The sequence below is a fragment of the Eubalaena glacialis genome, chromosome 2 (assembly GCF_028564815.1).
Source record: "Eubalaena glacialis isolate mEubGla1 chromosome 2, mEubGla1.1.hap2.+ XY, whole genome shotgun sequence".
In the NCBI taxonomy this organism is placed as follows: Eukaryota; Metazoa; Chordata; class Mammalia; order Artiodactyla; family Balaenidae; genus Eubalaena; species Eubalaena glacialis.
The window spans coordinates 58603811-58619657 of NC_083717.1; the positions used below are offsets into that span (position 1 = coordinate 58603811).

General features: G+C 41.5%; 1 protein-coding gene across 1 annotated transcript in view; it reads left to right on the forward strand.

Moving 5' to 3' along the window:
• Positions 1-15847, forward strand: part of LOC133085010 (OTU domain-containing protein 7A-like) — a 188303-nt gene that overhangs the window by 85001 nt on the left and 87455 nt on the right. The window contains exon 4 of the mRNA XM_061181843.1: positions 8700-8882. Coding sequence (XP_061037826.1) covers positions 8700-8882 — 183 coding nt within the window. The remainder of the gene's footprint in view (positions 1-8699; positions 8883-15847) is intronic.

Sequence of the window (15847 nt, forward strand, 5' to 3'; positions counted from 1 at the left end):
AGATCCTTGCTGGGTCTAGTAATCTTGGTTGTAGGTTCTTCCCTTTCATCACTTTAAGTATATCATGCCACTCCCTTCTGGCTTGTAGAGTTTCTGCTGAGAAATCAGCTGTTAACCTTATGGGAGTTCCCTTGTATGTTATTTGTCATTTTTCCCTTGCTTCTTTTAATAATTTTTCTTTGTCTTTAATTTTTGCCAGTTTGATTACTATGTGTCTCGGCGTGTTTCTCCTTGGGTTTATCCTGTATGGGAGTCTCTGCACTTCCTGGACTTGGGTGGCTGTTTCCTTTCCCATGTTAAGGAAGTTTTTGACTATAATCTCTTCCAATATTTTCTCTGGTCCTTTCTCTCTCTCTTCTCCTTCTTGGACCCCTATAATGTGAATGTTGTTGCATTTAATGTTGTCCCAGAGGTCTCTTAGTCTGTCTTCATTTCTTTTCATTCTTTTTTCTTTATTCTGTTCCGCAGCAATGAATTCCACCATTCTGTCTTCCAGGTCACTTATCCGTTCTTCTGCCTCAGTTATTCTTCTATTGATTCCTTCTAGTGTATTTTTCATTTCAGTTATTGTATTGTTCCTCTCTGTTTGTTCTTTAATTCTTCTAGGTCTTTGTTAAACATTTCTTGCATCTTCTCGATCTTTGCCTCCATTCTTTTTGCGACGTCCTGGATCATCTTCACTATCATTATTCTGAATTCTTTTTCTAGAAGGTTGCCTATCTCCACTTCATTTAGTTGTTATTCTGGGGTTTTATCTTGTTCCTTCATCTGGTACATAGCCCTCTGCCTTTTCATCTTGTCTATCTTTCTGTGAATGTGGTTTTTGTTCCACAGGCTGCAGGATTGTCATTCTTCTTGCTTCTGCTGTCTGCTCTCTGGTGGATGAGGCTATCTAAGAGGCTTATGCCTCTTCTGCCATTTTTTGATTGTGTTTTTTTTCTTTATATTAAGCTGTATGAGCTGTTTGTATAATTTGGAAATTAAGCCCTTGTCAGTCACATCATTTGCAAATATTTTCTCCCATTCATAGGTTGTCTTTTTGTTTCATTTATCGTTTCCTTTGCTGTGAAAAAGATTTTAAGTTTAATTTGATCCCATTTGTTTATTTTTGGTTTTATTTCTGTTACTCTAGGGTATGGGTCCAAAAAAATATTGCTGAGATTTATGTCAAAGAGTGTTTTGCCTAGGTTTTCCTCTAGGAGTTTTATAGTATCCAGTCTTACATTTAGGTCTTTAATCCATTTTGAGTTTATTTTTGTATATGGTGTTAGAGAATGTTCTAATTTCATTTTTTTACATGTAGCTGTCTAGTTTTCCCAACATCACTTATTGAAGAGACTGTCTTTTCTCCCTTGTTTCTTGCCTCCTTTGCCATAGATTAATTGACCGTAAGTGCGTGTGTTTATTTCTGGGCTTTGGACGTCCTAGCCATAGCAATCAGAGAAGAAAAAGAAATAAAAGGAATCCAAATTGGAAAAGAAGAAGTAAAACTGTTACTGTTTGCAGATGACATGATGCTATACATAGAAAAAGATGCTACCAGAAAGCTACTAGAGCTCATCAACTAATTTGGTAAAGTTGCTGGATACAAAATTAATACACAGAAATTTTTTCATTTCTATACACTAACAACAAAAGGTCAGAAAGAGAAATTAAGGAAACAATCCCATTTACCACTGCATTAAAAAAAATACCTAGGAATGAACTTACCTAAGGAGGCAAAAGACCTGTACTATGAAAACTATAAGACACTGATGAAAGAAATTGAAGATGACACAAACAGATGGAAATATACACCATGTTCTTGGATTGGAAGAATCAATATTGTTAAAATGACCATACTGCCCAAGGCAATCTACAGATTCAATGCAATCCCTATCAAATTACCAATGACATTTTTCACAGAACAAGCACAAAAAATTTTTAACTTTGTATGGAAACACAAAAGACCCCAAATAGCCAAAACAATGTTAAGAAAGAAGAACAGAGATGGAGGTAGCATGCTCCCTGACTTCAGACCATACTACAAAGCCACAGTCATCAAAACAGTATGGTACTGGCACAAAAACAGACATATAGGTCAATGGAATCAGTTAGCTTTTTATTTTTAAAAGTTATATTTTTATCTAGTGGTTACTTTTAAAACTGCTACCTTGATGTACTATCCTCTTTCCCTTTTTCTTATAGTTGGTTCCAATGATCTGCCTCAATAAAACTAGTTTATATCTTCTTCCTCCTCCCTCTCTCTCTTCTACCATCCAGTTTAGTTAGTAGTATGTCGTTCACATGTTTCTAGTGTTTTCCTTTGTACTATTATGTATGTTCACATATTTATATTTGATCTGCCGACTTTAAGTACTATGTTGTACTCCCATGTAGTACAGCCAAAGCAACTGTAAGTGAACTTTACTTTCTACCTTCTACCATTTTTGTTTTGGCAGAATGTTCTCCTCTGTCATTTGTATCTGTACCTTTGCTTTTACTTAGCAGTACAGTTAAATACATTTACTGCTGCCTTGATTTCCCTTTGCCAAACCTCCATTCATTCTTGATTGGCTGGAAGTCATCTTCTAGTAGTTTTCTCAAGAAAGATCCATTTGACTAATATTTCCTGAACTCAGACCCATTTAAAATGATTTGTCTGTAGCCTTTATCCATGAAGGAATGGCCTATATGGGTATAAATATTTCTTAGCTCACACTTCTTTACTTCTTTCAGTATCTTGTAAATTTGGCCCATTATCTTCAGGCATTGAATTTGGCTGCCAAGAAGTATGTTACCAGCCTGATTGTTTTTCCTTTTTGCTGAAATATTCAAATAATTCTCTTTATCTTTAAAACATAATAATCTTATAAGGCTATATCATTGTATTGATTATACTAGGACAGTTTCCTTATATACAATGTGCCCTTTCAGTGTGTAGGATCAAGTATTTATGTCAGAAGTTCTCTCTTTTGAAAGGCTAAATCTGTGATTGCTGGTCTTAGATTTCTCTCCAAAAACTACCATGTCCTCTGCTCCTGATTTTCCTCCACTTTTCCCTGATTGGCTACCCAAGATCATTCTATGATGGCTATCCATTTTTGTTTCTTCTTAATTAATGAAAGGATATTGAGGAGACTGTATGTTTTAAATTGTTTTAGTATTTACATTTGTGTGCAAATAATTTTTTTCTGAAATGATGAGATAAAGCAGAATATATATGCATGGTACCATGTATTTTTTTAATTTCTCTTTTTGAGAATCAGCAGAAGAGGGAACCACAAGCGCCCAGAATGTGAACCACAGTGCCTGTCCAATGTGATGTGGTTTCATGTGACAAACGCTCTTCCTTGTCTTAAAATTTCATGAAACTTTATTACCACAGCATTTTACAAATTTAGTTAGCATATCATTTTGTTGAGCTTGCCTGATTATAAGGAAATAATAAAGTACTTCCATATGGTAAAAAAAAAAAGTTTTCTCTTTTAATCATAGCTTTTAAATTATTTTTTCTTTTCCATTGTTTTAGATTTCTTACTTTGGGCTCCAGTGATGTGTACATGGCATTTCCTTCACCTATAATCTCTATCTACCATTTCCCGGTAACCCTTTGTTTCTTTATTTCTATTTCATTTTTCTCACTTTACTAATTTTCATTTTTATGGTCCTTACTATGCTATCTGTACTTGTTTTCTGTCTGGTCCCTTATAACTGGACTTCATCTCTGAAATTAACTCTTTTCTTTTCTTTTTTCCCTGAGTTTAGCCAGTTCTTGTTTCACATCTTCCTGTGGGCTCATATATCTCTGCTTCATCATTTTCTTTAATGGATGTGAAGCTTTAGAGACAAAACAAAATAAGCTGTTTAACCTGAGATCAGACCCCACTTGATGTTCCTCTTAAGACAATAAAAAATAAAATGAATTAAAAGTTTAAAGCACAAGCACGTCACCAGTAAACTGTGCTAGAGGGTAAAACCTGTACCTGCTGGTACCCCAGTCACCTGCTGTATGTGACATTAACAAACTGAGGCAGCACCCGGAAGGAAACATTTATCAGGCAACTGTCTCCATCTCCTTGAGGCTCTGGGTTGAGGTCTTCCAGACAGTGATACTGTCCTACCAGAAATACTGTCCTTGGAGAAATACTGTTGGAACATCACTGGAAACCCTCAGGTCAGCTGCAGGAGAAAAATGAGTATTTCTAACTGTGCAAATTGCTCTTGCAAATAAATTAGGATTCTGTGCATATAGAATCAGACAGGAATAGAGATTGGATAGTTGACTAGCATCTGCCATCTTTGAACATTTGGCCTTGAAGCTTAGGAACAAACTGTAACTAGATTTATGATTATTCCCATAGAGATGGATTTAATCTTCAAAAGAGAATATATTATAAATTAAGAGAAGAAAAGAAAAACAAGAAGAAAAGTGGAGGGAATCCATGTGCTTTAAGGACAGGGAAAGGCAAAGCAGCCAGAAAAGGGGACATGGAGTGTTTAGAGTCATAGGAAAGGGAACTGTTAAGCTGTCGTGTTGGAGAGAGGCCTTCTGGTGTCCTCCCAGCAGCCTGGTGGCTTGCCGGTGTTTGGGAGATGGCACAAGTGACACCTGAATGAGAATTTCACATAGCACAGGTGAGTCTGTGGGGAACAGAGCAAGGACCCAGCAGATGAAAACAGTGGCAAGGTGGGGATGGAGGGATCTGGGAAGTAGGGCAAGTCCTGTTATGGAGTCATGATGGGCGGCCACGGGAGAGGGAGGTTTCAAGGGTGGTCAGCAGCCAGGAGCCATGACGCCCAAAACAAGGTCAGGTTCAAAGGAACTATAGCCCCAAAAGCTTAGGTTTTGATCAAGACAGACCTGCATTTGAATCTCAGTTCTGTCACTTACCAGCTGGATCTCAACCATAAGTGACAGAAGTTAGGCATAAGTGAAAACTTATCATGAATGGTCGTAACACTAAGAGCTTTCCGTGTGCTAAGAACTTTACAAATGTAGTCTCCTCGCCTCACTTACTCCTCCTAGGAATTTTCATTAGGTGGATTTTATTATCCCAATTGTTCAGAAATGTAACCCAAGGTTTCACGTGGTGGTATTCTGTATTCACTGTCACAGAAGTAGCCGGGAGGTAGGGCCAGGCCCAAAGCCTGAGCTCTTTACTGCTCTGCTGAACCCATCCCCGCCTCTAATGAGTGTGCTGGCTTCAAGGCTCACTGCCTGTGGCCACCCCAATCACCCGGCTATGGATTCCGTCTGGCCTCAGCCCGTTGCATCACTGTGGTGGTGTCACCATTGTGGGCCTCTGTGCCCTTCCACCTCATCCTCCCTCCATGCGGCACCTGTTGTGACTCTCCAAGACTTACAGTGGAGAAGATGAAACGGGATCTTGAAATGTATGCTCTCTGAGCACCAAACCCTGCTCCCAGGCCACCAGGGGCCCACTCCTGTCCCTCTCCTCTAGATTTCCTGCTTTTAGATACAACCTGTACAACCCACCAGTGTCAAGCTCATCCCTGGGGCATCCCCTGTCCACGCGTCTGTCAGTCACCACTGGCATTCCTGGTTGTCCTGAGCTGCCGTCTTTGGGACTGTGCAGAGCAGGAAGCAGATCTCAAGGGGCTCTGACCCCCTAAACATCTGATGAGTGTGTCTGTCTTCCTTCCGTCTTGCTTGCTTCCCTCTCAGTGGCCTCTTGGACCCTTTCCAAGTGCACAGACCCTGGAGTCCTGGATCCTTGAGGAGTTCTCTAAAATCTGAAAGCGAGCATTTGGGGATCGTTTGGGAGCTGGGCTTTGTGGACAGTGCCGCCCCCTCCTCCATCTTTGCTCTCACCTGACACTGGATCCCCATTTGCTAAGAGGTGCAGCCCAGGTTAGAACCAGGATGCTTGCCGGTTAAGGATACGGGCAGGTGTGTAGCAAAGTGAGCAGGAGCCCAGGGCAGTGATGGGAGAAGACAATGTAGGCAAGAGCAAGTGGGAAAATTCAGCGAGTGAGAGGTCCCCGGGTGGGAGAGCAGAGCGGACCGGCCTTTGCTGATGGCTGGACACATGCTTCTCAGCGTTGCCCCAGCTGATGCTCTAACAGAGGCACACAGTGAGAACACACCCCCACCCTGGAGTTCTGGTCCACAGAAGCCACGCATGAGCACTGTGGTCCTGCCTTCATACTCGGGCCTGATCACCTGTGATGGAACGTGGATCGGGGCTCTGAAAGGGTCTCCTGTCGGGAACAGACAGGAACAGCAGGACAGGCTCTTTCCAGTTGGTGGGAGAAGCACAGTGGGCTGGCTCCTGGGAGCAGGAGCTGGGGGGCCACAGCTCTGCCAGGACTGGGTCTTATATCCATGGCAGCCCTGCAGGGGAGATGCAGCTTGGTGGACAGATCCAGAATGGAGGGTTCATATGCAAACACTATGGTGTAGCAATCCTCTAAGCCTCACTTTCTGTTTGTGAGAAGCCAGGACAGTGCCTGCTCCTTGTGGGGCTCGGGGACGATGACACCCCCGGCTACACCTGGGTGCTCCATGTGGGCTGTTTCCCTTCACAGCCAGGATTCGTGGGGCTGGTGTCATTGCTAATACACACTCCCATATTTAACGTGTTTGCATTTCATGATAGGATCGCAATCCGGGTGCCTCTCCTCCACCTCCCCTCTCCTTGACCTTCCTCCCGGACACAGGTTTGGCCCTCCCTGGGACACTTGCCACCCTTGGCCCTACTTTAGGGCAAGGTGCCCACCCAGGTCATCGCCCCTGCTAAGGAATAATGTCCCTAAGGCAGGGCCTTGTCTTGCCCTTCTTGGACTGTGCCCTGGAACGAGGATGCCCATTTGATAGACACAAGCACTTAGACTCGAAAGTGCGTTTGCGATCACACAGGCAGTGTGTGTACACTGTGATTGTTAGTCGCGTGTAAGAGTGAAAGTGCATGCTTGCATTTCTGCTTCAACTGGTTCCCCTAAAATGACTCTCTCATCACCACCACGTTGCACGATACAACTACTAACAGTAGTGGGGCTGCATTCCACCCATGTCCCCACCTGTCACCACTTACAAAAGTGCCCCCAGACCCTGCTAGGGTTTTGTTGAATAACCCGGATGGTTTCGTTTGCTTTTCTTCCCCACTGAGATGTGCAAAGATGCTTCAGTGGTGTCTTTGTTAGCTGACTGTGGAGGAAAAAAATATGATTAAATTGTAAATGTCCATGTGATAGAATTTAAACATTCTGATTGATAGTATCAAGTCTGCAGCAGAAAAAAGTAGAAAGACCAGAGGAAGATGTTCAGATATTATTTTAGACATTCAAAGCCTCATTCTGTTGTCTACACCGCATAATTCATCGTATCGTTAGTTGATATAGTGAATACTGCAATTTGAAGTTAATCGGGAGAGGATAAGATTTTATTTGCTCTTTAAAATTAGAGCTAAGCTTTAAATTCTTTGCCTTTAAAAAACACATGGTTGGGACTTCCCTGGGGGTCCAATGGTTAAGACTTCGCCTTCCAATGCAGGGGGTGTGGGTTCAATCCCTGGTCAGGGAGCTAAGATCCCACGTGCCTCCTGGCCAAAAAAACAAAACATAAAACAGAAGCAAAACTGTAACAGATTCAATAAAGACTTTAAAAAGTGGTCCATATCAAAAAAAAAAAAAATCTTTAAGAAGCACATGGTTGCCTAATGGAATCGGATGTGGTGTGTGCCACTTCCTTCCTTCTGTTAGAAGTCCACCAAGTCTTAGAGTCAGGGATTAGAGCCTCCACACGGAGTCCAGCCCCCCGTGAGCTCCTCCTCGTGCTGTGAACCCCCAGTACCGATCCCTACTGAGCACTGCCTGGGACGGGCACAGCTGTCCTGCCTGGAGTCTCACCCAGTTCAGCACTTGAGCTCTGAGGTCGCCTCCCACCGAGGCTCCCACACAGCGAGCCCCCTGGAGCCTCTGCCCTCTCCAAGCTAAGCTTCAAGAAAAAGGTGAAATATTGAGCAAAAGCCCAAAGAAAACATGAGAATTCTTTTCATTCCTTTTTTTTCCCACTGGGAACTTCTTTTCCATTTTTTTTTTGCACTCAGTGTTTTGCTCCCCTTGGAAATTAAGCTCTATGACTTGGTTTTCAGAGGCGTGGAATGTTCTGCAGGGTGTGTGAATCTAAGGCCAGCATCCTTAGATACCACGTGATGTACTATCGTAGGTACATCACGTACTTCAGAGGGATGGATCTCAGGCGTGGGTGTGAAATTCTACTCTTAGAGAGTACGCATCAGGCCATTTTACTCCTTCGAAAACTGAGAACTAAAACTACAAGGGCCTACTGTATAGCACAGGGAACTATATTCAATATCTTGTAATAACCTATAATGGAAAAGAATCTGGAAAAGAATAGATCTATGTATGTGTATGTATAACTGAATCTCTTTGCTATACACCTGAAGCATTGTAATCAACTATATTTCAATTTTTAAAAAAGTTTCTTTTCAGGGTAATGAAAAGTGTTCTGGGATCATATAGTGTGGATGGTTGCACAACTCTGTGAGTATACTAAAAAGCATTGAGTGAAAAACCAAAAAAAGAAAAGAACAGAAAGAAAAATGAGAACTACTGGTGGGGAGTCCATGAGTGAACACGTGCTAACAGAGACCCTTCTTTGCGTGATTCTTTCCTAAAATGTGACCATTATTCATGCATCAGTATTGTAATCTCTTGTCATTTCTCGTCTCCAGGCAAAAACTGGGACCTGACTGCCGCTCTGAGTGACTATGAGCAGCTCCGACAGGTGCACACAGCCAACCTGCCACCTGTGTTCAACGAGGGCAGGTGCCCCAAGCAGCCCGAGCGAGAGCACCCCCCACCTGTGCACACGGCCGAGCGGCCCTGCCTGCCCAGGCAGGACGACATCGCCCAAGGTACCAGCTGAGGGACCCGCCCCGCACCAGCTCCCCGGCCAGCACGCCCTGGCTTGCAAGGGGGCTGGGGTGGGGGTACACAGAAGGGCGAGGTCATCGCCTCCCAGCTGCAGGCAGATGGGGCTCTCTGGGCACCACACCTCATACTCCTTTACAGCTTCCGTTCCTGCCTCAGAAAAACAGGAGAGTGTGTCCACTTCTCTGGGACCCCACATTCCTCTTGGAGTCCTGGTTTTTCCAGACCCAACATCTCTGCTCCCTGCAATTATTTCCCAAGTAGCACAGAAGCCTCCAAACCTGTTCAAGATTGATGTTCATCATCCCATGTGCTTCGTTTTCTATGTCTTAATTACAGAAATGAGAAAAGCTCATTGTAACAAAGGAAACAATACAAAGATATATGAAAGAAACATAAGAGTTTTCTTCTCCACACCTCCCCAACCTCAGGGAGACTAACCAGTGGCCCCATCTTCTTCTGTCTCCTTCTGCTCCTTCTTACTTTGCTTGTTCAAAGTACAAACACATCAGAGTCAAATGCACATAATGCACTTGGCAGAGTGCTTGTTTCATTGAACAATAAATCACAAACATTCTCTCTAAGTATTTTATTCCACAACATACGATCATTTTTAAACCATGCCTGTTCATCGTGATTCTGTTTTTTCATGGTTGGTGGTGGTTTTTGACACTATAGGCACTGCTAAAATAAACTTTATACCTGTAATTTGTATGTACTAGTGCTGTTATTTCTATAGGTTGGCATTTCCAAGGTGGATTTGCTGTGCCAACACATGTGTTTATTTATTTAATAACTTCAAGACTTCGTTCCGAAACACATTTCTGTTCACCATGGGTGAAACTGGGTGTTTCCCTTCATTCTTGCCAGGACTGGGTGTTCTCATGATGGTTTTACATTGTTTTTCTACTCCAAAGGGCAAAAAATAGTGTATTTTAACTTTCATCTTGTCATTTGCTTGTTAGCCAGTTGGATTTCCCCTTCTGTGACATGCTTGTTCACATACTTTGCCTATTTTTCTATTGATTTGTTTGTATTTTTCTTATTAATTTGTAGCATTCTTTATAATGAAGACTACAAACATTTTGTGTATATATATATATATGTATACACATGTCTATATATACATCCCACTGTATTATTTGCCTTATGACTCTTCACAGAGTATTCTGCCTTATAGAATGTTTACATTACTATACATTCATGGCTAATGGGTGTCCTTTTTCATGTTAGAAGTTCTCCTGGAGTGCAAAGTTACTAGCATATGTTCCTATATTTGTTTTTAAATTTTGTTCTTAGGTCTTATAATCAATTTGAAATTTTTACGAATAATAGCTAAGGATCTAGTTTTGCTTCTCTGGATTGAGAATGAGGTATTCTAGCACATTTATTGAATAAAGCATTCCTTTCCCACTGAACTAAAATGCCAACTTTGCTGTACATTAACTTCCCCAAAATGTATTTGGCTCTGTTTCTGGACTCTGTCTGTTTGTGTGCCCACCCAGCCTGTTACACTTGACTCTTGTAGTTTCATATAGTATTACTCTCTGCAAAGGCAAGTTCCTTTATTGCTGTTCTTTTCCAAAACTTTTTCACTATTTTTGGATACTTATTCTGCCATAGTAACCTTAAAATTGGAATTCTGATTGGAATTGGATTGGATTTTTATTTTATTTTAGGAATAATTAGCATATTGTAATATTGTTTTTCCATTCAAGAACATTGCATATACCACTGCATTTATTCACATTCTGTTAAGAGTTTAGGCACAGAGAAAAGCAACTTACTTTTTGTGTATTTATCTTTTATCCAATCATTACATAAGTTCTCTTATTAATACTAATTGTTTGTTCTCAGAGAATATCTTGGGTTTTCTAAATATATAATCATAGGATCTGAAATAATTTAATATTCCTCTTAACATTTACACAATGACTTCCACTTCTCCTACTGCATTAGGTCAACCCTCCCAAACTGTTGTGAGTCAATGTTGTCTGTTTCTGTTAGCTCAGCCTTATTATTCAAGCTACATTGGAATCTCTATCTTGGATTATTCTTCTATGCTTACTCTGTTGTCTAGAAAAGCCACACTTGAGTTAGAAAGTTTAATATTCATTACCTGTTTCTTCTCTTAGCTTCATCCTTTCCACTACGCTTTGGGGCTATATTGGTAGGTGCATATGTATCCATAATTGTTAGGTCATCTGGCTCTAATATGCTTTGTTACCAATATATAGAGTGTCTCTTTGTCCCACATAATTGTTTTTATCTTTATTTTTTTATTTTTTTATTTTTGTTAATTTTTGGCTGCATTGAGTCTTAGTTACAGCATGCAGGATCTTCACTGAGGCATGCAGGACCTTTCATTGCAACATGCAGGCTCTTCGTTGTGGCAAGTGGGCTTCTCTCTAGTTGTGGCATGGGGGTTTTCTCTTCTCTAGTTGTGGTATGCAGGCTCCAGAGCACGTGGGCTCTGTAGTTTGAGGCATGTGGGCTCTAATTGAGGCGCATGAGCTCAGTAGTTGTGGTGCGCGGGCTTAGTTGCCCCGCGGCATGTGGGATCTTTGTTCCCCGACCAAGGATTGAACCCGTGTCCCCTGCACTGGAAGATGGATTCTATACCACTGGACCACCAGGGAAGTCCCTTTTTTTATCTTTAAATCTGTTTTAGTTGATGTTAAACCTCTACTCTGCCTTTCTGTTGGTTCATGTTTGGAATAACATTTTTTCAGCCATTATTTCAACCTTTCCTCATCCTTTTGTATCACATGTGATTCTTGGAAGTAATTTATCATCAGGTATTATTTTATTATCCAATCCAAGAGTCTCTGTCTTTTAAGCAGTGAATTTAATCCACTTACTTTATTTTTATTATTGTCGTATCTGTGCTGCTTTATGTTGTGTGTTTTATTCGCCATGCTTTTTGTATGTATCTTTCTCCTTTTCTATCTTTTCTGGCTAATTAAATTTTTCAATTGGTTTGAAAGTTATACATTCTCCTTATGTTATACTTACCCCTGTTCTATTAAAACCTATATTTAGGTTTTCTCCCAATTAATTTTTAAAACTTATCAACAACTATATTTTACCGTGAAAAAGACATGTGTCTTTGTTTTTATCTTCTCCCTCCTGCCTCCATGTGCCCTCAAACATATTTAGGTTCTTTTTGTTGTTGTTTAGACCACAATCAACTTCTTTATTTACTCACATTTATCTTTTGCTGAAAGAATACTTTTTCTAAGACTATTTTCTAAAAGAATTTTTGCATGATCAATCTCCTAATGCTGTCAGTACCTAAAGGAGTTTACATGACATACTTAAATTTTTGTTTAGTGGAATAAGAATTCTGGGTCCAAATTATTTTCCTTTAAAACCATTCCATTCCTCCATTGTCTTCTTGCATTTTAATTTCACATCTTCTAAGAGATTTCCTTGACTTGCTCTTCTAACATCCTAATTTATTCTTCACATGAATCCATTCTGTTAATCAGCATTCACATTATTTCATTCCAAATTAGCCTTTCTCATTATTATTACTATTTCACATTCTCATATTCTCTCTCTTTGAACATATTTACTAGGCTTACTTTATTTTTTTTTAAAGTCTTTATTGAATTTGTTACAATATTGCTTCTGTCTTATGTTTTGGTTTTTTGGCCACAAGGCATGTGGGATCTTAGCTCCCTGACCAGGGCTTGAACCCGCACCCCCTGCATTGGAAGGTGAAGTCTTAACCATTGGACCACCAGGGAAGTCCCATCTACTAGGCTTACTTTAAAATCATGTCCTCCTTGTGCATTCCAGCCCAGGGTACTTTGTGGACTTTCTGTAACTGTGTTTGCACTGCTCAGATGTTTCCTAAGTTTTCCCTGTGAACACACAGCACCTTGCAGTTACCAGCCATCTTAGGTCGTGGTATCAGGGGAAAGGGACAAAGGCATGGGCTCTGGTTTGCCTTCCTGTGAATGAGAGCATGGGGGGAAGCACACTCAAGTTGGCGAGTTCTGAATGCTTTAATATGGGCTCAAAATGTTCTCCACTGGCTCTCTTCCCCACAGTTGGCTTTATTCCTTAGGGAACCTCTCAGATCATCTGTTCTAGAAATTGCTCATTTGCAGGGGCTACCACCTTCTATTCTAACTGTCAGCTCACAGGGGGTGTAGGAGAGAAGAGGGAAGGCTCCAGGCCTGGCCAGCCCACCTGTTCCTGTCGTGGTTGGTGCCCCGTCCCAGCTGAGCATGAGCATTGCCCTGACACTCCTCCAGCTGGCTTTGGCCAAGGTGGGGCTGGCCCATGCTGTGGTGGTGATGGTTCAGGCAGTGAGCCACCAAGGGCTAGCTGGGGAGAGGAAAGGCACAGCCAGAACACCTGCCCTCAGCCCCCACCCATGGAACCCAGCCCACTCCCACTGTTCTGCTCCTGTGGGCTTCCTGGGTGGGTTAGGAAGAGGGTGCTGAGGTGTGGTCACTGACTTGTCGATCTTGTTGTATTGTTCTTAAGTTCTCCTTCATTCTGCCCTTAGATCTGACTCTGGTGGAACCACCTCTTCTAATCATTTGGTTCAGTCTTTCCCCCAGGCCTTCTGTGACTGTGTGTTCCTTCAGAACCACACAGGACTGCCTCCTGACATCTCTCATGCAGTGGAAATCCAGAGAGCTGACAACTTGGCAGTTCCTGCCCTTTTCGAGTGGCAAACAATCTAAACCATTATCTCACCCTCCCAGGGAAGGGGCTAGAAGGATCCTTCTCTCTGTTTTCACACAGATTCCAGAATCAGGGCCTTATACTGATACCTGCTGCTATCTGATTTTTATCAGATATTATTTAAGGGGAAAAAAAAGAGAAGTCTATCATAAGATAATTTCATTAACTGAGCCTTGTGAACAAACATACGTATTTTTAATAAAATAGAAATTGTAATTTCTGCATTAGATCTATATATCCTTTAATTGAATTCTTCCTGAAATCACAGTGCCCTAAAATTGAAAATAAAGCCCTCCATATTCTAAATTCTAAATCAGCAACAATGACTCATGAAGCAAATCTGGCCACTGCCTGTTTTTTTAATAAAGTTTTATTGGAACCCATAAAACTTTATTTATTTATTTGCTGTCTATGGCTCTCTATGGCTGCTTTATTTATTTATTATTTATTCACTGTCTATGGCTGCTTTAATGCTACAAAGACAGAGTTGAGTAGTTGTGACTGAGAATTGTATGGCCCACAAAGCCTAAAATATTTATATCTGTCCCTTTTAGAAAAGTTTTGTCTACCTGCTTTAAAATATACCCAGGATTTGTTTTAATCAGGTATAGTGAGACACGCAGACATGGACATGGCTATCTTAGGGGAAGAGGTTCTTATACTCACAGTTCCCTAGAAACAGGAGGCATGGCACACCCTGAAGGGACACACGGGGAAGCACCAGGGATGATCAGGAGGCCGAGGGGACAGAGGAAAACAAGGGCAGGAGCCTGTATTGTGTTTCTGTGGGACAGATAAGGCAGGGTAAACAGACTTAGGACTGGCCAGTTTGAGTAATTTCTGCGGCTCTCTGGGGCATAGGGGCCATCTCTCATTGTCTGGCACCTGGGCCTGGGGTAATTAGGGCAGGAACATGGCTCGCTGGTATAAGAACCAGATAGAGGAGGTGATCCAGAGTATGGGCTCTGAGCTGGTTGGTTTGCATAGGAAAGATGTGCTCCTGCGTGAGTCCTTGGTATCTCTAAGAATTGGCTAATTCTGTAGGGAAATCCTCTCCCCATTCACGAAGGCCCTGGATGCCAGAGCCTCAAGAATACAGAAAATAAGAAAACAGAGTTAATACACATCCCCTGGCCTAAATCATAGATGGGTTTTTGTTTGTTTCTTTGTTTGTTTTGGGTTTTTAAATTTTATTTTTTTAATTGAAGTATAGTTGATTTTTAATGTGTTAATTTCTGCTATACAGCAGAGTGATTCAGCTATACATATGTACATATCTTTTTTATATTCTTTTCCATTATAGTTCATCACAGGATATTGAATATAGTTCCCTCTGCTACACTAAATCATAGATGTTTGAGTTGGCTTTGTCAAGGGTTGGGAAATTCTGTATATTCCCTCACTATTTTTTTAAAAGCTCTCTGTATTTCTCTGGGGCATAACTTTGAACATGGTAATTCCTGTTTTATTTATTTTATTTATACTTCCAAAAGAAGGATTGCTGCATTCATGTTTAGAGAATCAGTTTGTGAGTATGTGTGTGTATGTGTGTGTGTGTGTGTGTGTGTGTGTGTGATTACATATATGCATTCATGGATGTGGTAGTTGGGAGGAGTTAGAATTAGGAGTGTATGTTTCTTGTTATATGATCTTTAACATAATTCACTTTTAGTTCAAAAAGACTTTTTCCCTTCATGTGAAGATTCCAAATATTTAATATTTGGAACGGCTTAATAGCATCATATTATACTGTGGGTCACAACGTTTCCAAGGTCCTCATCAATTGGCAATAGGTGCTGATTGATAAGTCAGGAAGGCGTATGGATGACCCCGCCCAGCACATTGCCTCTGTTGGGAGTAGTGCGGGTTCACGTCACCTCGGGTGTTTGAGCAACCCATCGGGTCCCAAAGGATGGGGCAGTTCCTACTTTCCCAGATTCCAGAAAGCAAGAGGTGTGACCTCAGCAAGGCTTGTGAGGGGCAGAGGGGCATGGGGTCTCCTCTGATCCCACACTGGGGGAACTGGACCAGGCACATGACAACCAGCTGGCCCACGTGCTCTGCGGCTCCTCTTCCGCATGGCCTGTTTGGTCTGCTCTTTCTTCTCGTCCTTCTTCAAAATACAACATACTTAAACACCTTGAATTCATCTCAGAATGAAATTGAAGGTGAATCAAAACTATCCGTTTGATAGACAGACACTGTCTCTGAGACGTACCGTGCAAATACGTGAGGGTTCTGAGAC